The following is a 22,454-nucleotide window of genomic DNA, read 5'->3' as shown; positions in this document are numbered from 1 at the left end:
AATTGCATTGCACAAGGATCAACACTCGGACAGTGCTCGTCCTACTCTCAGGCATGAGAATGGGACCGATTTTTTTCAATCGCAAGTCTGACGCCGGCCTTAGGAAAAAATCATAAGTGTGCACAGGCCCATAGAAAAACATTGATCTGAGTGCAATCTGATGTTTTATTAAATTGCACTAGGACCAAAAATATGGTTATGTGATCCTAGCCTTAGACTAAGGTCGCATATCAGCATAAGAAAAAAAAATCGATGCTATTTTCATCCAGAAAAATGGGATGATTCTTTTCTCACTTGCCACTCTTGCGCTGTCCATGTGCATTATTTTTTTTATTTTTATGCAGCAATTGCTAATAAATTACAGGAGTATTTACTTTTTCTCATGTTACAGAATTTTAAAGTATCTGTAATAATCAGAAGTAGAGTTGAGCGCGGTTCGCGGTTCGAGGTTCTCCAGTTCTAGGCTCGAGTGATTTTGGGGGCTGTTCTAGATCGAACTAGAACTCGAGCTTTTTGCAAAAGCTCGATAGTTCTAGATACGTTCGAGAACGGTTCTAGCAGCAAAAAAACAGCTAATTCCTAGCTGGCTTTCCGCTGTAATAGTGTAAGTCACTCTGTGACTCACACTATTATGAAATTTCAGTGTATAGTGTGCGGGAACAGCGCATTCAGATCACTGCTGTTTGGATAATGGCGATCGCCATTTTTTTTTTTCCTTGTCTTCCTTCCAATCATGATTTCTTTTTTCCCTGAAGAAGGAGACGGTCCTTGTCTCTGAAACACGTTGGATTGACTAAAATAAAAAAGAGATTTTCATCTTACTGATATCAGTGATCCTTTTAGCGCGGCATTAAACCCATTTTTTCCTATATGACATTTTCCTTCTGTGCCTGGGTGTCAGTCACCTCTGGCGTAGCTCCTGTCTCCGATACTGCTGTGTACGCTCTATACACAGCGCTATAGAGAATAGAGATAGAAGTTTGTTTCAGCCCTTGTAAGGGCTAATACCGTCAGGGTCAGAGCCATAGGTGACAGTCAGGGCCGTGAAAACAGATTTTAACAGCTACACAAGATGACAGCGTCTGTGTAGCTAAGGTCAGGGATTTCCTCGCTGCATTTCCCCATTAGGAGGGATAGAAAGGGAGGCTTCCTTTCCTCTACCCAGACCACAACCCTGCCACTGTACCCTCCTGCCCTTTGCACACTCAAACTCATTGTTACTAAGCCATTATACTACCAAACACTGAGGAAACTTAGTGGCATCCTAAAAGTGGCTGTTGGACTTCATCATTAGTGTCCCACTGGTGCAAAGCTATTTCCAGCACCTCTGCATGACACCCTCCTGCTCTGTTTTTAATAAGCTATAATAATAGCAAAAAATGCTGCCATTTAGTGGCATACAAAAAGTGGCTGTTGGACTTCCATTAGTGTCCCACTGGTGCAAATCTATTTGCAGCACCTCTGAATGACACCCTCATGCACATTTTGCTACACTAATTTTATAGCAAACTCAGGGAATTCCTTGCTGCATTTTATCATTCGGAGGGATAGAAAGTGAGGCTTCCTTTACTGTCCTGGTACCCACAGAACACGGCCACTGTACCCATCTGTCCACTTTTGCCACGCTATTTAATTTGCCCAAAGAGCTGACTCTTTTTCTGCCATCCTAAAATTGTCTGGAATACTAAGTTAGTGTTCCTTTGCTGCCAAGCAAGGTACAACACATGTGCATTCTACACTCCTTTCCATTTCTGGAATGCAATTATTAAATGCAGGTAGTCCAGCCAATCTGTGACGAAGGTGCAGGTGTGGATATAATGTAGCCTGCATCCAATGATGGTTCTCTCGATGTCTGACAGCTCAACAATACCATCTGTTTCCACTTCCAAAACAAGTGATGACCTGCCAATCACACTCCCTGTTGCGTGTAAAGGGGTGGAAGTTCAATGTGAAAAACCATGTGAGACTGCTGTCCCCACAGTCACAGAGGATGAAGAGCACGCAGATGCACTTGATGGGGCAGGCGGTGGTTGCACAGGCACGCTAGACCGCATTGTAGCACAGTGAAATTCACATTGCGACTTATGCTTCATTTTAAGTCGTGTACAGGGTGGGCTCCCCAGTATGCAGCAAAACCAGGCAACAGGAAAAGGACTCTAGGCAGTTGGGTTGATAAATGATTGTTTAACTTTACCAAAACAAACAATAAGAACCATGCATACAATTTAAATAATTGAACAATCTATTCTGTTGCCTACTACCTGCTAATCCCTCTGTGTAGCAGTAATTGTGTGTTTGTGCGTGTGTGTGTGTGTGTGTGTGTGTGTGTGTGTGTGTGAGCGAACACGACTTACCAGTGGCGCATCACAAGAGCTTCCCAGTTATCTACATAAACATAGACAAAACACATTACCCCTCCTGAATACCCTTGTTAGCTGAAGCCTCACAGATAAGGCAGATGATAACAGTGTGAATGCAAACCACACAGCTCTGCAACACAGTCATGGAAATCTTGAAAATCAACAGTCAATGCAAACATGTGTTGCTGTCCCTCTATGATTTAAACTGTACGTGACAATTTGACAGTGCAGAGGCAGCAAGTCTTATTGTCTATAAATAGTCGGCCTACCCAGAACAGATATGTGTTTTGCTAATAAAACAAAGTGTTGCATGCCCGCATTATTGTCTAGGCACAGCCTACCGTACCCAGGTACTGTGATGTCCAGTTCCCAGAAATACAGACTTTACGCTCCTCTCACGGTAAGCAGTATAGACAGCACCGTAAGAATGTTGGTCTGTGGCACAGGATGCTGCTCACTGGCGTTATGGTACTCCTCACCAAACTCCAAAATGACTCCCCTCACAATTGAACGAAGTGTTTCCGCGGTGGCTCCTTGCTGTAACACACACCTTTAGCTTTTCCTTCTGTTCATAGACAGCATCTCCAAGTCCACACCCAAAGTGCAATTTCTCCTCCATGTATAAGTGTGGAGAGGCAGCTAGTGCGCATGCGTGTGCCGATTTACCCCAGCCGCAGCCTAACTACAGTGTTTCACCTAGTGAGTATGCTCAGCCTGACTGTGCCATTCCTGAGGCTAAGTCTTCATTTCGGGATACAGCGCATGCTCCCACACTTAGTGCGAAAAGCCTCTTTGCACAAATACTTGCATTCCGTGCCGGGTCTAAGTCCTGGTTTGTGCCTAGACAAAATGCTAAAGCTGATAGTCTTTTTTCAGAGACTGTATTTCATGCTACTGAGCATGCTCAGGCACTTACTGCATCAGAGACTAGGTCCGGTAATGAACTCTTTGGCCCTGCCCCTGATGTGGGGGGCCCATATAGACCACAGGGCATCAGGTGTCCTGACGATGTGGCCAGGCCACTCCCAAATGGCTTGCAGAGGCATGCCTCTATGACTTGTCACCTCATTATTGATGGTCAGACGATGACTGGTGAGGTGTTTGTGTCGTGGCAGCCATGGGGTCATTATTGAAGTTGCGGTTTCAAATAGGACGCTAGTTATGCCACTCATGACGTGTCACTCTGCTTTTGTCTCCAGGAGGTGCATTGTGGTCCACCCTGGTTTGGGGCGGACCCAGGTTATAAAACGGGCTGGAGCCAACCAGGAGGTGCGCAGTCTTCTATTATGCTCCGAAAGAGCACACCTCCATGTGTTGAACCCATTGCGGCTTTAGGCCAGAGGTAGGCGTCGATGCAGGCCGCCACCACAGTTGGTAACGCAGAACGGTTAAGACCAGCTCCTGTCCTACAAGTCCTGCTTGTGCAGCCGAGTGGCATTAACAGGCCTGCTGCTGCTGATGCGCCTGCTGTCCACAGGTGTTGCCCCAATGCACACGGTCAGCGTACTCAATGGCCCCCGTAATGTTAACAGGGAGTTCCTGGGCTGGGTGGGCGTGTGGATCCTGTGACGCTTACAGGGCTCCCAGTCTCCAGATCCGAGTGGCGTCTAACTCGGTTCAGGCTACTATTAGTTTCATAGCCACACAGCTCTGTATCCTCCACCTAACCTTCCAGTTGCCAACCTCTCCTTTTCCATCTGGGAGCACGGTGGACATTGACTGCTGATGGGGATATATACCTTTCTCTTTCTTTTCTTATTAATTTTCGTTATATAGCGGTAACATAATATATACCACCTTATCCAAATCTGCCAGTCCCACCGTAACAGATGGTGTTTCTTCAGCAAATGTTACTTTTGCTTAACCACAAAACCCACGGACAAAAACTTTTTTCCCCTTTCCAACACACCTGTTCCCCTTTCCACCAGCATCTGTCCTTTTTCAACTCATTTTGTATATGACCAAAAGTGCAACTCTGCAGGGACACCGTACTCAACGTCATCTCAGCACAGCAGTCAGCCCTCGGTCCCTCAGATGTGGACAAGTAAAAGACCATTTCCTCCTATCCATGACAAAGCGTTGAGATTCACTCTGTGCAGCACTGGTGTTTAGTGGAAAAGCAGATCTAAGATTGCGTACCACCTTCTGCAGATACTCCTGTATACGTGCGGCCCTTTCTATGGCAGGAATTATTTCGCCAAATTTTGTCTTGTACCGGGGATCTAACAGTGTGGCAACCAGTAGTTAGCATTACTTCGAATTCGTACAATCAGAGGGTCATGTTGTAGGTAGTTCAGCAAGAAGGCGCTTATGTGTCTTGTGCATCCAGGAGGACCAAGTCCTTGGTGTGTTGGTGGCAGAGAGGTGAGAATTGTGCCTCCTTCCTCTGCCCTCTCCCCCCAACCTCGCACAACTGAAATGTGAGAAAGCTCTCACTCATCTGCTGAGTCTTCCATGCCCATCGCCAGTTCGTCCTCCATTTCTTCATGGGCTCCTGCACCTTCCTCAACACTTTTTGCTGATACTATGCGCCCTTTTTAATCCCTCTCCCCCACCATGACTGCCGCCTAGGTGCCGCTGACCATCTGGACCTCGTAGATCTTGTTATCCCTTCCGATTATGACTCCTCCTGTACTTCCCCCCCTTCCTCTTGTCCCAACACCTGACTCCGAGTAATGCTTACAGTATGCTCCAACATGTAGATGACCAGAATTGTCACGCTGAGAATGACATTGACAGTGCTAAACATCTTCATCGACATTTGTAAACTGTGTAGAAGGGTGCATAGGTCCTTGATCTGACACCACTCCAGCAGCGTGATCTGCACCACCTCTGGATCAAGTTAGGCCAGGCTATATGTCAGCAGGGTTCAGCGGTGCTGCAACATGTGCAGATTCAAATTCCTGCGTGTCGGCACATCGCATTTCAGGCGTTTAACCACCAGACCTAAAGACTTCGACGAAAGTTGTTGAGCTGCTGTGTGCAAACGATGGAAGTGAGCACAGAGCGAGCATGCCCGCTGCACAAGGCTATGTAGGCCGGGATGATGTTTTAAAAATTGCTGGAGAATTAGATTCAACACGTGAGCCACACAAGGCACGTGTGTCACATTGTCACGGCGAAGGGCCGCACCTATGTTTGCATCATTGTCACACTCGGCCTTCCCTGGCTGCTGGTTGAGTGGAGACAACCATTGATGAAACTTGGTCTCCAGAGCTAACCGTCCACAACTTCTCAGCGGTGTGACTCACATTTCCCATACATTTCAAAGTAAACATTTGACCGCATGATGGCATTGAGCTCTGCTGCCAGCATAGTAAGGAGGAGGTGGGTGGTTTTCCTTGTGCGCAGTTACAAGGAAGGATGCCCTGACCACACAGGGTTTGGGCCGAGGTGAAGGACCCACATGAGGTTGAGGATGCAGAAGGAATGTATTAACTTTTACATACAGAGGAAGGATTGATACAACTCGTGGGGACAGCAAGACTTGTACAGCAGACCCTTCTCCATCTCTCCCCATAGTAACCCATTGCCCAGTCAGCGACATGTAACGCCCCTGTCCATGCATACTGGGCCAAGTATCTGTGGTGAAATGCACCCTGTCACACAGTTTCTCAAAGAAGCGGTGATGTTTGGTGCGACATGCTGGTGTAGCGTGTGCACGCCTTTGTTGGAGAAGGAGTGGCGCCTGGGCATCGGCTCTTGGGGCACTGCGATGGGCATAAGGTCTCGAAAATCCTCGGTTAAAAAGGTTGGAAAGGAAGCATTTTGGTAGCCAACAGTTTGCAGATGCTGAAAGTCAAGCTCTAAGCCATGTCATGCCCTTCTAAAAGCATGTAAAACACAGCAAGGGGACTCCAACCACAGTCTCCCTCGTTTCCACTAATTGGGCCATATAACAGAGAGCAAAAGAGAAGGGTGTTTGATACTGCGCCAAAGGATCACAGGAACAGATGTTTAGATTAATGCATCTTTATTTCATCTAGGTCTACGCGTTTCCGGAGCCACTGCCCCCTTCCTCAGGACCGTCAGGAAAGACAAAACATCAAATCTGGGATTTGAGATTTGATGTTTTGTCTTTCCTGACGGTCCTGAGGAAGGGGGCAGTGGCTCCGGAAACGCCTAGACCTAGATGAAATAAAGATGCATTAATCTAAACATCTGTTCCTGTGATCCTTTGGCGCAGTATCAAACACCCTTCTCTTTTGCTCTCTGTTATCTGCCAATTGGGTGGCTGCAGCCTTGGATCAGTTTCTACATGCGAATACAGTTGTTGTGACTCTCACAACGACATCTGGTGAGTAGTTTCACCCTCCTCCCACCCCTTATATACTGGGGTAAGACCCTATATGCGCTTTTCTCTCCACAGATTTCTTGTCTGCACTAATTGGGCCACACACACCCCACTTGACTGGCATCAGTTGACCCCCATTTTCAAGATGAAAAAGATGCTTTGCATGAAGCACTCTCAAAAATACGCATGCCTTTCACCTCCCCTGGCTGAGCCAGGGGAAGAAAAGTCCTCTGAGAGCCATGACTTGTTCATCTTTTAACACTACAATAAAGGAGGACATTATAATACCCCTATGTTGTAATTTTGCTAATAAAAAAATCCTGAAACCAAGCCTTGTGTGTTGTGTGCCAGAGAAAGTGTCCTTCATTGCTTTTGAAACAGACAACGCAGAATTTGCTTTTCTTTAAAGACAAAAAGAAACATATCCAAAGCGTGAGGGTGCTAAAAAATATATACATAATTTTACGACACCTACTTGTTGTAAAAGTCCTTTATTAAATCCCATATTTCTTTATTTTCTTTTTTTGTTTTAAAAATTCAAATATTCATTTTTTAATACCTATTTTTTGGACAAATTTAGCAACCTTACCACATTACTTTACGCCGACGTTGTATTTTTCTGCCATGGTGTGAAACTATGTATGTATGTATGTAAGAACACTGCTATGTAGGATTATGCTGCATTATTGGTAAAGGAGGGATAATTAAAATTAAAAAAATAATAATATAAAAGGTTTGCAACGTTTATTAGTCCAATTTAATAACCATTAACCCCATAACAATACTAGCTAGCAAAATAGTTTTTTAGGTATATGAAATTTTTCAAATAAGGTGGAAAATTGAAGTAATTTTTTTTAAAAAAAACAATTACCGTAAAAAGGTAATTTTTTGGCAGTTTTTTTTTCTCTGGTACAATTTAACCTGTTTCCAACTGCCAATTATGGATGGAAGTCAGGAGGGGATTGTGACCCTCTGAGTGCTGCAATCACTAGGTTTAAGCCCCCGTCACATTTTGTGACTTACCAGAGATCCCGAAAACGATACGACCTGGTAAGTCGCTGGGAGGTCACACAGTCAGACCTTACTGTTATGATCCGGAACCATGGAAGATCACCATAAATCATTGGCAAAAAAGGTGACAAGAGCATTGGCAACTAATATGGCCGCCATCCCCTTGCTAACCATCAACACTAGAAGTAGCTGAGGGGTGAACTAACATCCTATGCACCGCGAACCCAGACGGAGAACTAGCTATTCTTAAGGAAGGAAAGATGAATAACTCTCTGTCTCAGAAATAGACCGCAAAGGTATAGCAAGCCCCCCACATCCAAAGACTGCGATGATATAGGAAAACACAATACACAGATAGATGATAGGATTAGCAAAGGTGAGGCCCTATTGACTAAATAGGACAGGATAGAAAAGGGGCTGATGGTGGCCAGAGAAAAACCCTACAAAAATCCAAATTCCTGATAGTGCAACAAGCCCTCAGATCGCTAGATCTGAACTCCGTCCTATACTAGGCGCTCTTGCCATACCAATGAACAGAAAGCAGGAACCATTACAAATTCAAGAAGCAAAAAACACATAGACTTATAGGAGCAATACTCCAAACATAGCTGCAGGGAGCATCCCAGCTAAGCAACTGAGAGGGAAGATTCCTGCATGCAAATAAACTGACAATAACCACAGTAAATGACGAACCCAGATAAGAGCAAAAAGAACAAAACAACATAAGAAAGAACCAAGCTCTTATCTGGGGTAGATATGGTCTGGAGCAAGATGAGAAAGCTGGTAAACAAAGAACAAATGACAACCAACTCAGACTGCTAGCAGACCAAGGTTTAAATAGGCAGAGAGTTTGCAATGGAAACGCCCATTGCTCCAGCTCACCTGGTCTCTGTCCAAACCATTGCTGGCCACAAGAGGGAGCCTCACAGCAGCAAAAGCATAACTGACATTCACAACACCTTACCAATGACTCAGTAACGATAAAGGTCACAGTAGCAACCTGTATAATGATCTCTGCTGTCACTGGGACCCTGTCACAAAGTGTCAAACATAGTGATGGGTCCTGCCCAGCAGGACATCGCCTTTGAAGAAAATAAACCAAAACAGTGTGTAATGATCAGCAATTTCACAGCAGGGGCCAAGTTGCTGCTTAGTGTCACACATAACGAGATTGCTGGTGAGACCCCTTTATGTCACAAAACCTGTGACTCAGCAGCGATCTCGCTAGTGATCTCGTTATGTGAAAAGTACCCCTTACAATGCAGAATGCTAGTTCTGCCTGAAGTGATCATCGGGACCTGATTAGATCAAGTCATGATGACGGTATACCTTTACAATCTTCTACGAGCCACAATCAATAGCGATAGCTGCACATAGAAGTTGGAGAGGACCAGGATGCTCCTTATCTTACCTCTCCAGCTTCCTATGACAAGCTCATGATGAAGGATTTAATGGTAGGTAGTTGAAACAGATAGGAGAGTGATAGTTTAGAATATGGACGTGCAGTGTCTGGAAAGTTGTGTGTGGCCTAAACAGTTGCTAGCGAAGTATTTAATAATTAATTAATTAATAATTTAATAATAATTAATAAGAATAATTTAAAAAGTGTTTCTTGCCAATTTTAATTGCCTGCTGAAAATTACGCAAACACATTAATAGGTATTGGTAGTTAACCATGCGTGGCCTAAAAAGTTGTTAGTGAAGTATCTAAAAAGTGTTTTTTGCCAATTTTAATTGCCTGTTGCAAATAACACAAACACATTTATCGGTATTAACCTGGAAAAAAGAGGAATACCCCAATAAAGATTATCATAATGGTAATGTCAAAGGGAAACACCAGAAAAAAAAGACAAGGACAAAAAGTATGATAAAAATGCAAAACTATTTATTCAAATGGTATTATGAAGGTGATACAGCAAAGAAAGTGAAGGTGGCTAAGATGACTACAGCCACGAAGGGGCAAACACAGTACAAAAGCACAACCAACAGATGCCACCATGTTAAGTGCAATTACAACATAGCATATAATAGTGCATAGGTAATTTAGTCTAGACAAACCACAGCATAAAATACCACCAGATAAAAAATTCAGTGTAGAAACAAATTGTGCTGATCCAACACAGATACTAAGTAACAGTAACCTCAATAGAGAAAAATAATGTAGAGTGAATTATATTAAATCTGTGTAGGATCACAACAATGAACAGTTGTTGCAAAGAATGGGAAATGCATGGGATCAGATATCATTAGGCGCATTTATAGGTATTGCTAGTTAGCGTTGTTAAAAAGTTACAAGGGAAGTAATGAAAAGTTTCTTGGCAATTAAATTTGCCTGCTCAAAATTACACAGTGAAACACATTTATAGATATTCTTATTAGTGCATGCTGAAAATTTGCTATTGAACAAGCTAAAAAGGCCTTCTTGGCACTTTTCCGTGTCTGCTTCAAATTATGTTGTGAAACACATTTGTAGATAGTGGTCCTTTTTTAGTACCTTCACAATATTGCCAACTCAGGCAGAAAATAAACAATTATTCTTCTGAGTCAGGTGTCTGAAAGCAGCGGGCGTAGGTTTGTGAAACATCTGTTTGAAAGGGGAAGGGTACATCAACCATGATTGGTAAATCACAATTAGGGTGTCGTGGAAGGGGGAATAGGTGGGGTGTTGTAAGTGTATGAGTGGGAAGTTCTGTTAGCCAAAGGTCTAATGAGCAAACACCGCTTCATGCTATCCCAAGAGAAATAAGAAAAGTTTTCTTTGGCAGCTGCACATCACTTCAACTTTGAAATGAGGCTGATAAACAGCAGGTGGTGGATGACAACTGCTGAATCAAGTAGCCTCTCCTTTTCCTGCACCTCCACGTCACACACAGTTCATTCCTCAGAGCTTATCACCTTAATTGATAAAGTCTCAAGAGTTGTTCACACATTCTATCCCATTGGCATTACAGGTCCGCTCCAAAGATTCCCAGACTCTGGAGGAGGAAAGCATCTGCATTGATGACCAAAATCTTTGTGAGTTGGATCCTGACCTTGATGAAGTAGGATCCCAGCAGGATCCCAACCCTCGTCAACTGGTGGAGGTGATGACGAAGAGACTTAGATACCTGAGGCACATGCGTACTGTCCTGTGATGTCAGGTCAGGAAAAGGAGGAGTGGGACAACATAGAGCCTGATGATGAAGTTGTAGCTCTCACTTGGTGTGAACCCAAAAAGACGCAGCTGTGCAGCTCAGCAGATATGGAGGAAGAGGAAGCTGAGGAGGTAATGTTGGCAATTCCCAAATGGAGTCTTCATTCATATGTGTATGCAAGGGAAACAATGCTACAAAACTAGCGTGAAAATGAGTCAATTTAAGTCTGATGATGTCATTACAGTCTACATGAAAAACCTACGCTTTCATTCCACCTCATATGCAAAGAAATTTTCAACTGTAAAGTGCCACGAAAAGGCAGTTTGTCTTAATAAAAATGTTCCCTGCAGGTGTCCCCAATGCCATCAGCATGAACATCTAAATGAACATCGCTGATTTGGAATGATGCAACTCTATCTGGTAGAACTTTGAGCGCCACACCCTTTCATGTTTGTGAAGCTCGTCCATACACATAAGCAAATTTATCATATTTTATAAGATAAAAAGAAGGATTGACTGGTACTTGATCCAAAACAGTTACTTTCCATTTGGTAATTGGACTACTTCCCTCTTTCCAGCCATGTTGCATCCTGCAACCTACAATATTTCATCTTGGTTGAGAAATTGGTTAACTTGTCCCAGATTGCATTGATTTTTCTAGTGAGAGGTCCTTTTCTTCATCGTATTTGCAGAAACACCTGCATGTGATGCATCAGCTCTTAATCGCTTAGCTACGGCCTTTCCAAATGGAGTATTCATTCATCTGTGTATACTGCCAAACTAGGGTGCAAATAAGTCTGATAGGTCTGAAATAAGTCTCCAAGTCTGATTAAGTCATTACAGTCTACATGAAAAAGATACCCTTTTGTCCACCTCATACTTATAGATATTTTTGTCTGTAGTGCCACTCTTCTTTAAGCAGGAAGCCTACAGAGGTCACTGTAGCATGTCTTCCTTTTTCAAATTCTAGTGCTGGGCCACAGCCTGTGTGTTGGATAGACCATACCTCCTTGCTCTTTTAAAGCCCAATGTGGGGCGGGGAAATTGATGTGTTTTTAAATGTCAAGATTACAAGATAGGTGTCATAGTTGTGTCTTGTGGGTATTGCCAGTCATCTGGGAGCAAGAGGCATACATCAGTCACTTTACCATGTCTTCCTTTTTCAAATTCAAATGCCGGGCCACAGCCTGTGTGTTGCATGGAATGTACCTCCCAGCTCTTTTAAGGCCCTATGGGGATGTGGGAAATTGATGCTAATGTACTGCTGTCTGCCTAAAAAGTTTTTAAATCTCAAGTCGGTTTTCAACTTTCTCTTTTTACTGCAGTTTCAGTGGTCTGGGAGCAAGAGGCCTACACCTTTCTTTTATGTTGCTGTTACTGATGAAGGTAGAAATGCTAGTTCAGGCCTTGTTCTAGGGCCGATCCCATGCAGCCCTGTTGCTTAGTTGGCCTATTTGTAGTGTGTGCCAATTGGTGCCACTTTTCCTTTTACCTGACCTTAAATTTTGTAAGTGTAGAAACTCCAAGTAGGGAATTACGGTCTCCAAGTTGGCTTTTGTTTGTAGTGCCAGGGGTATGGGATCCCTCGCCCTACGCCTCTCACTCATGCATCTCTTTATTTTTAAAATGAAAATGCCAGACCACATCCTGTATGTAAGTCAATGTTATCAGGCAGTGCTTAAATTAATATATATTGTGGAACACAGTCACACAGCTGCAGAGTTGTGGACCACTATCCAGGCCCATTTTGATCAATAGCTGTCTCCACTTAACCTGGAGCCAGAGAAGTCCGTGTGTGATAACGGTGCAAACCTGGTGGCAACACTATGCTTGGGTAACATCACATGGTCAATGTATGTGTCACGTGCTCAAACTGGTTGTACAGAAATTTCTAGGGCACTATTCCTGTCTGGATGCGCTGATGCAGTAGGTACGGTCACTGTGTGCATACTTTTTAAAATGGAAATGCCAGGCCACATCCTTTGTGTTGCATGGACCAAGACTTCCTGCTATGCAATGGGAAATGGGGGAAGGTGAGCAATTTATATTTATACACTTTTCTGCTATCTGTCTGAAAGGTTTTTAAATCATTAAACACCAATTTAGGACTCCAAGTTGTGTCTTATCTGTACTGGCAGGGGTATGGGAGCACCAGCCTTAAATCTGTCTCTCATTCATGTATGAGGGGGTAATACCAATATGAGAAGTTGTGTATAGCACTGGTATTTAAAATTTAACCTTTATTAATTTCTCTATTAAAATTATAGGACCAATCAGGTGATACCACAAGGTAAACAAAAAAACAAAAAAACACAAAGTACAGATTGGATGCATACAATATATCAACAGGAGTTATATCCAATTCCCTCACGGTCCTCCTGGTTCAGATATATACATCCAAATGATTAAAGTGACATTGTGCAAAAAAACCGTGATCCTCCCAAAATTGCACTCTTTCCCTTAGATTAACACTCTTTTTAAAGTGGCTACGTGCAAATACAAAGATTATCCACAGATCACAGAAAACACTGGGGTATAATCAGGGAGGAAAAACAATGGTTTTTGTAAAACTGGTGCTCAAAAAGTGCAAAATAGTGCAATCATTGGTGGTAGTGGGACTTATGCTCACCGTCTATCCCACTATTCACCAATGAAACCATATGTTAACTTACTATATACGGGGGGGGGGGGGCGACTCACTAACGCGCCACACAGTACCCCTAAGGTAACAAACTCAAAGTCCTCCTTTGGGAGGATCACGGTTTTTTTTTGCACAATGTTACTTTAATCATTTGGATGTATATATCTGAACCGGGAGGACCGTGAGGGAATTGGATATAACTCCTGTTGATATATTGTATGCATCCAATCTGTACTTTGTGTTTTTTTGTTTTTTTGTTTACCTTGTGGTATCACCTGATTGGTCCTGTCTCTCATTCACCTCAATATTCTTATGTCAATAGTCTAGGAAGCTAATGGCTATGCCAAAACTGTGGTGCTGCACTGTAAAACAGATTTTTGGAAGCTTTTTGACTCCCTAAAGCTGTTTTCTCTATCTTACTTTTGGCCTCTCATTGAATTCAATGAGTTTTGGAATGGTTCAAAGTTTGCTTTGATAAAGGTCTTTACGAACATACCCTTTGTTCGGTTGGGCTTGACAAACGGAACTTTGAGAGGATCGCTCATCTCTTCATCTCTTCTCAAGAGAAAAGAAGAATCAATGGCTTTGAAATGTGGCGCCGGAACAGGATGTGTTAAAGAGTATGGATGGCAACAAGAATTAACAACTCAATTTTGGAAAAAATCAACCCAGACATTCCACTCAAAGCAAGGCTCACCAAGTAATGCCATGTCTCCTTTGGACACATATGAAAAGAGTATTCACTGGAAGAGAACATCATGGTCAGAAGGAAAAGGCAAAGAGAAAGACCAGCAACTAGATGGCTTGATACAATCAAGAAAAATGGGGAGAAGACCCTCTTGCACACTACCGATCCTCCTACAAAGCATCCATACATCAAGTGGCCATTGCTCAAGATCAAGCTGACAGCTATATATATATATATATATATATATATATATATATATATATATATATATATATTTGAGGACCCCAGTTACCGTGATTAAATGATACGATTGACATATAGGAAAAAGGAATCCATTTGTCAGGAACTGAGAGACACAAGGTCAATAGGTAAAATCACTCAGCTTGATTAACAAAGGATTTTACAAGTAAGAAAATTAATTATTTTTGAAAACACTAGCTAAGAAGTGAGCTGAGTTATAATGAACCTTTATAATACAAAGTTTTATCAATTATCGAAACTGGTTTAAAATTTGTCTAGTTATTTTTCTAAAAGCTATTTTTACCTCTCTATTCCTTAAAGTATAAATAAATGGGTTTAGTAGTGGTGTAACCACAGTGTACGTGAGGGCAAGATACTTGTCGTAGTGACTGCCATTAGGTTTCACATACACTATAATTGCTGAACCATAAAATAAAGATGCTACGATGAGATGGGACGAGCACGTTGAGAAAGCTTTTGATTTACCCTCTTTGCTGTCAATCTTCAACACGGTATGTATGATATTGATATAAAACCCCACTATAACAAAAAAAGGCATAGCTATTGAGATAAAAGCAGCCACAATTGTAGTCATCTTACTAATATATGGGTCAGAACATGCTAAATTTTGCAGTGGTGCCAGGTCACAGAAAAAATGGTTGATCTTGTTTGGTCCGCAGAAGTCCAAAAGTAAAGTTTCAACTATAGGAAATAATGATATAATAAAACCAAATATCCAAGGCAAAACCACCAGCTCATAACAGAATCGGCTATGCATTATAGTGGAATAACGTAATGGGTTGCTAATGGCTAGATGTCGATCAAAAACCATCAACGAAAGAAGGAAGCACTCTGTCTCTCCCAAAGCACTGTAGACATACAGCTGCATAAAACAGCCAAAAAATGAGATGGTCTTCTTAGCCTGAATGAGGATAGCCAACAATTTGGGAACTGTTACAGAAACAAACATTATTTCCAAAACTGTAAATGTGCTGATGAAAAAATACATTGGAACATGAAGAGAGGAATCGGTCCTTACTAAAAGAAAAATAGTGATGTTTCCTAGAATACATATAATATATGCCAGAAGAACTATACAAAAGAGAAAGGTCTGAAATTTAGGAAAATTGGAAAATCCCAGAAGAACAAATTCCATTGATAAAGTTTTGTTGACACCTTGCATTTTGAAATCGAATCAAGATAACAAAAATGTCCACAGGTTGTCAGTATCACAAGAGCATCTACCTCTGTTACGTTGCAATCTGTCATCAATTACTTCCATATATGATCTTTTCCATACTATCAGGAAATTTAAAGGAATTTTTCATAGCAAATCAACAAAATTAATAAGCCTAAAAAAATCTCATGCATTTACCAAGTTTTTTTGGATCTGCTGAATTGGTTTCCTACTGAAATCTAGAACAACATTAAGAGTCTCACTGAGTAAAACATTCAGTAATAATTATTAATTAAATAACATTAAGGCTTTGTTCACACATGGTACACATGAAGTACAGCAGTGTAACTTCAGCAGGCAGTAAACAGGCAAACCACCAGGGGGAAATAGAGTAGTCAAACAGTCGGGGTCTAGCCAGGAAAGTCAAGTCACTGCAAAGGAAGGATCAAAATCAAGTCAGAAAACAGAACCGAGTCAGAAGCCGTGGTATCAGGAATGCAGAGGGAAACACAAACAACAGACAGAATCGGGAAGTCAGGGACTGGGACAGATGGATGAACGAGGGAGGGTACAGGTCAGGGCATGGTAACAAGGAGTCAGATCAAACAGGAAATCACACCAGAGCCAGTCAGGGGCTGCAGAGCAAAACTATAACACTCACTGGAATGTTAGTGCAGAGACCAGATATAGTGTCTCCTAAAACCAGAAAGAGGCTGATGGGAATTAAACCCTGACAGGACCAGGTCAGGTCTGGGAAACTCTGAAGAGGAGAATACCAGTCCTGGATCATGACACAAAATGTGTAGTTTAAAATAGGTTTGTGCTACTGTGAGGGTAGGCTTGGGCTATAGGCGCTTGTCCAGATGTAATAAGATGATCTGTGTATGTAAATAATTAAAGTATAGATGTTATTGCATAATTATGTGTGTGTCTATATGACATTCGCATAGAAGCTTCATAATTTGATTCTAAGATGCGTTTACCATAATGTGTTAAAGATAATGAAGCCAAAAGGAACAATGAACAAAGAGGTATTCATAACATACTGAGAGAATTCATAATCAGTTGGTTCATATCATGTAGGATGTGGGATGTTGACTCCTTGTTCGTGCTCCAAGGTCGAAGTCGAATAAGGTATTCTATAATCACAAGATTCTTTAATACACAGGTCAGAAGTTAACTTCTGCTCAAGCAGTGAACACATTTCATTGTCTGATACATTTATATCTGCGCAGATCTATTTGAAATCCGTCTCTGTGACCCTGAAAAGCTCCATTTGTGGTTTTCCCTAAATTCCCAACCTTGATACTAACAGAGAAAGAATTAATGTGTAGGACTTTAAATTACAATACAGTGTCCCTACATGCTATTAAAATATTGGCATAGTTATAACATTTATGGAAAGTACACACTTACATAGACAGAGAGCACCTCCAATGTCCTTTTCGCCATCTTTTTCAAGAAAATATATCATCATTATCAATATATTGATTTAATATATAAATATATACATATACTAGATGTGCTACCCGGCTTCGCTCGGGTTAATAACTGTTGTTAACAAAATAGAATGTATTAACAAAAAATTATTCTGCACACAATATCCGTTGCCCGGGATAGTAACTGTCTCTCTGTTTCTCTCCCATTCTCTGTCTGTCTCCCCCTCTGTATATATCTCTCTGTCTCTCTCTCTATCTCTTTGTCTGTCTCTTTCCCTGTATGTCTCTGACTGTCTCTGTCTCTTTCTCCGTCTGTCTCAATCTCTTTCCCTGTCTGTCTATCTATCTCTTTCATTGTCTGTCTATCTATCTCTGTCACTTTCGCTGTCTGTTTATTTCCCTGTCTGTCTCTGTCCCTCTCTTTCCCTGTCTGTCTCTTTCCTTCTGTCTCTTTCCTTGTGTCTGACTCTTTGTCTGTCTCTTTACCTGTCTGTCTCTTTCCCTCTCTTTCCCTGTCTGTCTGTTTCCCTGTGTCTGTCTCTTTGTCTGTGTCTGTCTCTTAACCTGTCTCTCTCTTTCCCTCTCTGTCTCTTTCCCTTTCTTTCCCTGCCTGTCTGTTTCCCTGTGTCTGTCTCTTTGTCTGTGTCTGTCTCTTTACCTGTCTGTGTCTGTCTCTTAACCTGTCTCTCTTTTCACTCTCTTTCCCTGTCTGTCTCTTTCCCTGTCAGTCTGTCTCTTTGTCTGTCTCTGTGTGTCTGTCTCTTACCCTGTCTATGTCTGCCTCTTTCCCTGTCTGTGTCTGTCTCTTTCCCTGGCTGCATTGTGACACGCCAACATTCCATATAAGGGCGTGGCTGCGCATTCTTCTGAAGTTCTGGCTGCACTGTGGCTCCCAGCTACATTCGCTTTAATGGAGGCAGGTTTTTTGGCGAATAACTGTAAAGCGCGGGGTTAAAATTTCCCCTCAAAACATAGCCCATGATGCTCTCGGGGTCCAGACGTATAAGTGTGCAAAATTTTGTGGCTGTAGCTGCGACGGTGCAGATGCCAATCCCGGACATACACACATATACACATACACACAAATTCAGCTTTATATATTAGATTTAAATTTATTTTGGACACATTGTGTTTTCTATTTATTTATTTTTCCCATTCTATTATATACAGTACAGACCAAACGTTTGGACACACCTTCTCATTCAATGAGTTTTCTTTATTTTCAGGACTCTGAAAATTGTAGATTCACATTAAAGGAATGAAATACCTAAAGTGTGAAACAACTGAAATTATGTCTTATATTCTAGGTTCTTCAAAGTAGCCACCTTTTGCTTTCATTACTACTTTGCACACTCTTGGCATTCTCTTGATGAGCGTCAAGAGGTAGTCACCGGAAATGGTCTTGAAGGAGTTCCCAGAGATGCTTAGCACTTGTTGGCCCTTTTGCCTTCACTCTGCGGTCCAGCTCACCTCAAACCATCTTGATTGGGCTCACATCTGATGACTGTGGAAACCAGGTTATCTGCGTCGCACCCCATCACCCCCATCACCAGCCGCTGCAAGATGCTGTGGTAGGCATGCTGATTCTGTATGCCTTCAATTTTGAATAAATCCCCAGCAGTGTCACCAGCAAAGCACCCCCACACCATCACATCTCCTCCTCCATGCTTCATGGTGGGAACAAGGCATGTAGAGTCCATCCGTTCAACTTTTCTACAAAGACACGATCCAAAGATCTCAAATTTGGACTCATCAGACCAAAGCACAGATTTCCACTGGTCTAATGTCCATTCCTTGTGTTCTTTAGACCAAATAAGTATCTGCTTGTTGCCTGTCCTTAGCAGTGGTTTCCTAGCAGCTATTTTACCATGAAGGCTGCTGCACAAAGTCTCCTCTTAACAGTTATTCTAGAGATGAAAAGGTGTGTCCAAACTTTTGTTCTGTACTGTATATATACATCTAATGTGTAGTTTCCTTATTATTTATCTATTTTTGGATATTGTTAGCCAGTGAAGCTTTTGCTGTTCCAGAATTATCTTCCTGTATAGTATTGTTTTAACAAATTAAAAAAACCATCAAAACAATTCTAATAAAATTCATATATTTTATTATATTTTTGTGTAGTGCATTATCCTTATAGATTTCCATGTTATCATGCTTGTCAAATTTTCTTGTTTAGCGAGAACATTCTACAATTAATCTTGTGGCTCACTGTTAGAGTTTCTGTCTTCCCCAGTAAAGGTTCTTACTTTACCGTAAGTCCTGTCAAAGATCGGCTACAAAAAAATTGTTAAATTTTCATTAAAAAGAAAACATTCATATAAAATTCAAACAAACACATGGCTCTCATGTGAAGTGTGTAGGTCATTGTGTATGCTTTGTTCTTTTTGGTATAGTTTGTGTTTTAGTTTAAGTTGCCTTTACCAGTTACCTAAAGCAAATTAAACAGTTTTTACAAATTCAGAGCCATTGGGAAATTTAAAATTATGGAAAAAACCCCAAATTTTAAAATTTGTTTAAATCCTAAATGACTATGGAACATAGTGGAAAGCGCAGAAATGGAAACATTTCGGAAAAAGTTAATATATTACATGTGTAGTTCTGGATTTCAATGATGATAACATCTTTTAGTGCTTGCTATAAGAAAATAATTTTGGAAAAAAAAGACTAGAGATTTGTGTACCCAAAAATCTAAACAAAAATATGCAATTATATTTATTGAGCGTGAAGGGTAACCCCAGTAAACTTCAATTGAGGAGATATCAATATGATATACCTGTTTTGAAAATTTGACGGGTTGATAAAAAAAATATTAGTCTTGTATCATTGATAAATAACTAAATATATCTTTAAAGGGTGGAACACACCAGTTATTATCTTGTTCTCATGAAGAAATAGCATTTTTTCCACTTACTTATTGGTGACTGAAGAAATTCAAAATCAAATTGCTCGTAAAATATTTGGCACCTGACTGCATAATATGAAACTACTGCATATGTAACCACGCATTTCTCTTTTTATATTCTTTACTCAAGAAGGGAATTTAGACAAAAAATGTCCTTTGATAATGCATTTAGTTTAATTGGTGTAATTAGGGACCTATTAGCAGAAAATAAATTCTTTATTACATTTATTTTTATTCTGAACAATAACTTCTTGGTTATTTGGTTATATTATTATAGAAGTTTATTATTAATAATAATAATAATAATTATGATTATTTATATTGCACCAACATATTCCGCGGCGATTTACAATTCAGAGGGTCATATACAAGCAATAGTTATAGAAAATACAATAATTAAAGGGAACCTGTCAGCAGAAATTTCGCCCAAAACCTAAAAGATTCCCCCTCTGCAGCTCCTGGGCTGCATTCTAGAAAGGTCCCTGTTATTATTGTGCCCCATGTGAGACCAAAATAAAGACTTTATAAAGTGGTACCTTTTTGTATTCAGATACTGTAAATGTGACACGGGGGCGGGCTCTCTGGCGTCCGTTATTCTGCCTCCTGGTCCTGTATGCCACCCCCCATCGCTCCTTTCCATAGCTGATGCACCGCCCACTGCTCCAGCCATCCCCGCGCATGCCCAGTGCCAGTCTCAAGGGACGAGCAGTGTGACCGCTGGTGACGTGTGCGCAGGCAAGTGATTATGGGCGGGGCTGTGATTGTTATCAGCAAGTACCCGCCCATAATCTCGTGAGCGCGCAAACCTCACCAGCGGTCACACTGTGCTCAGGGTACATGCTAGACTGTATGGGCTGCTTCCAGGGATGACGTCCCTTTTGTCACGTGATAGGGGCGTGTTCAAAATACTAGTCAACCAATCTTTGAAATGCTTTTGGGTGCGGTGGAATTTGATGGAGAGTTATGTTGTGAGAAGTAGTGGAACTATGTGAATTTAATTTGATGGGAGTGTGATAGGCGACCCTAAAAAGATGTGTTTTTAGGGAGCGTCTGAAGCTGAGTAAGTTGTGGATCGTCTTGGTTTCTTTAGGTAGAGCATTCCAGAGCATTGGTGCAGCTTGGGAGAAGTCTTGGATTCGGGAGGGGGAGGTTCAGAATAGTGTGGACGTTAGTCAAAAGTCGTTTTCAGAACGTAGAGAATGGGTAGGGTGATAGACAGAGAAGATGTAGGAGGGTGCCGCACTGTGGAGAGATTTTTGGGTGAGAACAAGCAATTTGAATTTGATCCTGTGATGTATGGGCAACCAGTTCAATGACTGGCACAGAGCAGAAGCATCCGAGTACCTGTTAGCAAAATAGGTGACCCTGGCTGCAGCATTAAGGAAGGACTGTAGAGGAGAGAGTCTAGTTAGGGGGAGACCATTTAATACAGAATTGCAGTAGTCTACGGAGGAGTGCATCAGGACCACGGTGATGGTTTTTGAAGTCTCCATGGTGAGGAACGGGTGGATTCTAGAGATGTTCTTGAGGTGCAAGCGACAAGAGTGGGCAAGAGATTGTATGTGGGAGGTGAAGGAGAGATTACTGTCAAGTATAACATCCAGACAGCGATCCTGCGGCCTAGAAGTTATAGTGGTGCCACACACAGAGAGGGAGATGTCAGATTTAGGGAGGTTAGAAGATGGAGGGAATAGAAGTAGTTCAGTTTTGGAAAGGTTAAGTTTCAGATAGAGGGCAGAAATGGTGTTGCAAACTGCAGTCAGGCAGTCACTGGTGTTCTGTAGTACAGTGGTGGTGAGCTCAGGGGATGAGGTGTATAGATGTGTGTCATCAGCATAAAGATGGTACTGAAAGCCAAATCTGCTGATGGTCTGTCCAATTGGGGCAGTGTAGAGGGAGAAGAGAAGAGGGCCAAGGACTGAACCTTGAGGGACCCCAACAGTGAGAGGAAGATGTGGAGGCAGCAAATGAGATGCTGAATGAGCGGCCAGAATGATAGGAAGAAAACCATGATAGAGCGATGTCCTTAAGGCCAATTGAATGAAGCATAGAGAGAAGGATATGGTGGTGAACAGTGATGAGCGAGTACTAAAAAGCTCGGGTGCTCGAAGCTCGGGCCGAGCCTCCCAAGATACTCGTGTACTCGGGCCGAGCAACGAGCCCAATGTTATCCTATGGGAGACCCGAGTATTTTTGTGAAATGACCCCCCGGCAGCATGGAGAAACCCTAAAAATGTCACAAAAGTCTCAGAAGAGTGCTCAAATGACATGGCAACAGCATGGGGAAGACCCCTTGAAGCATTTATCACTCAAAAGTCACAGCTGTGAACAATTTTGTCCGCGTTTCACGCCATTTTTACGGACTCACCAGAAAACCTTCCAAAATGACCCCAAAATGATTTTTCATGGCAGAAATGTTAAGGGCACATACCCAATAGTGAGATAGAGCTGGTGTATGTTACTTTTTGAGATTAATACATGAAAGATTTTACGTGAAAACATTGTGTGGCACTCCGATGTCCCTGAGAAGAGACGTACATGAAGGCCTCTTGAGTCTAATGTGCC

General features: G+C 41.9%; 1 protein-coding gene across 1 annotated transcript; it reads right to left on the bottom strand.

Annotated features, from left to right (window-relative positions):
* Nucleotides 1-9,263: 9,263 nt before the first annotated feature.
* LOC142257647 (olfactory receptor 6N1-like) lies at nucleotides 9,264-15,551 on the bottom strand. Its single transcript, XM_075329782.1, has 2 exons — nucleotides 14,660-15,551; nucleotides 9,264-9,307 (listed from the first exon to the last, which is right to left on the bottom strand). The coding sequence occupies exons 1-2, from the start codon at nucleotides 15,549-15,551 to the stop codon at nucleotides 9,264-9,266; spliced, it is 936 nt and encodes a 311-aa protein (XP_075185897.1).
* Nucleotides 15,552-22,454: the final 6,903 nt, after the last annotated feature.

This window comes from Anomaloglossus baeobatrachus, chromosome 12, assembly GCF_048569485.1.
Source record: "Anomaloglossus baeobatrachus isolate aAnoBae1 chromosome 12, aAnoBae1.hap1, whole genome shotgun sequence".
Lineage (NCBI taxonomy): Eukaryota > Metazoa > Chordata > Amphibia > Anura > Aromobatidae > Anomaloglossus > Anomaloglossus baeobatrachus.
This window is presented reverse-complemented; position numbering and strand designations above follow the sequence as displayed.

Coding starts and splice junctions, on each gene's coding strand:
- LOC142257647 (XM_075329782.1), bottom strand. CDS start 15,551: ATGCAAGGTGTCAACAAAACTTTATCAATGGAATTTGTTCTTCTGGGA. Junction 9,308..14,659: donor TAGAGAGGTAAAAATAGCTT/TTAGAAAAATAA, acceptor AATGTGTTTGCG/TAATTTTCAGCAGGCAATTA.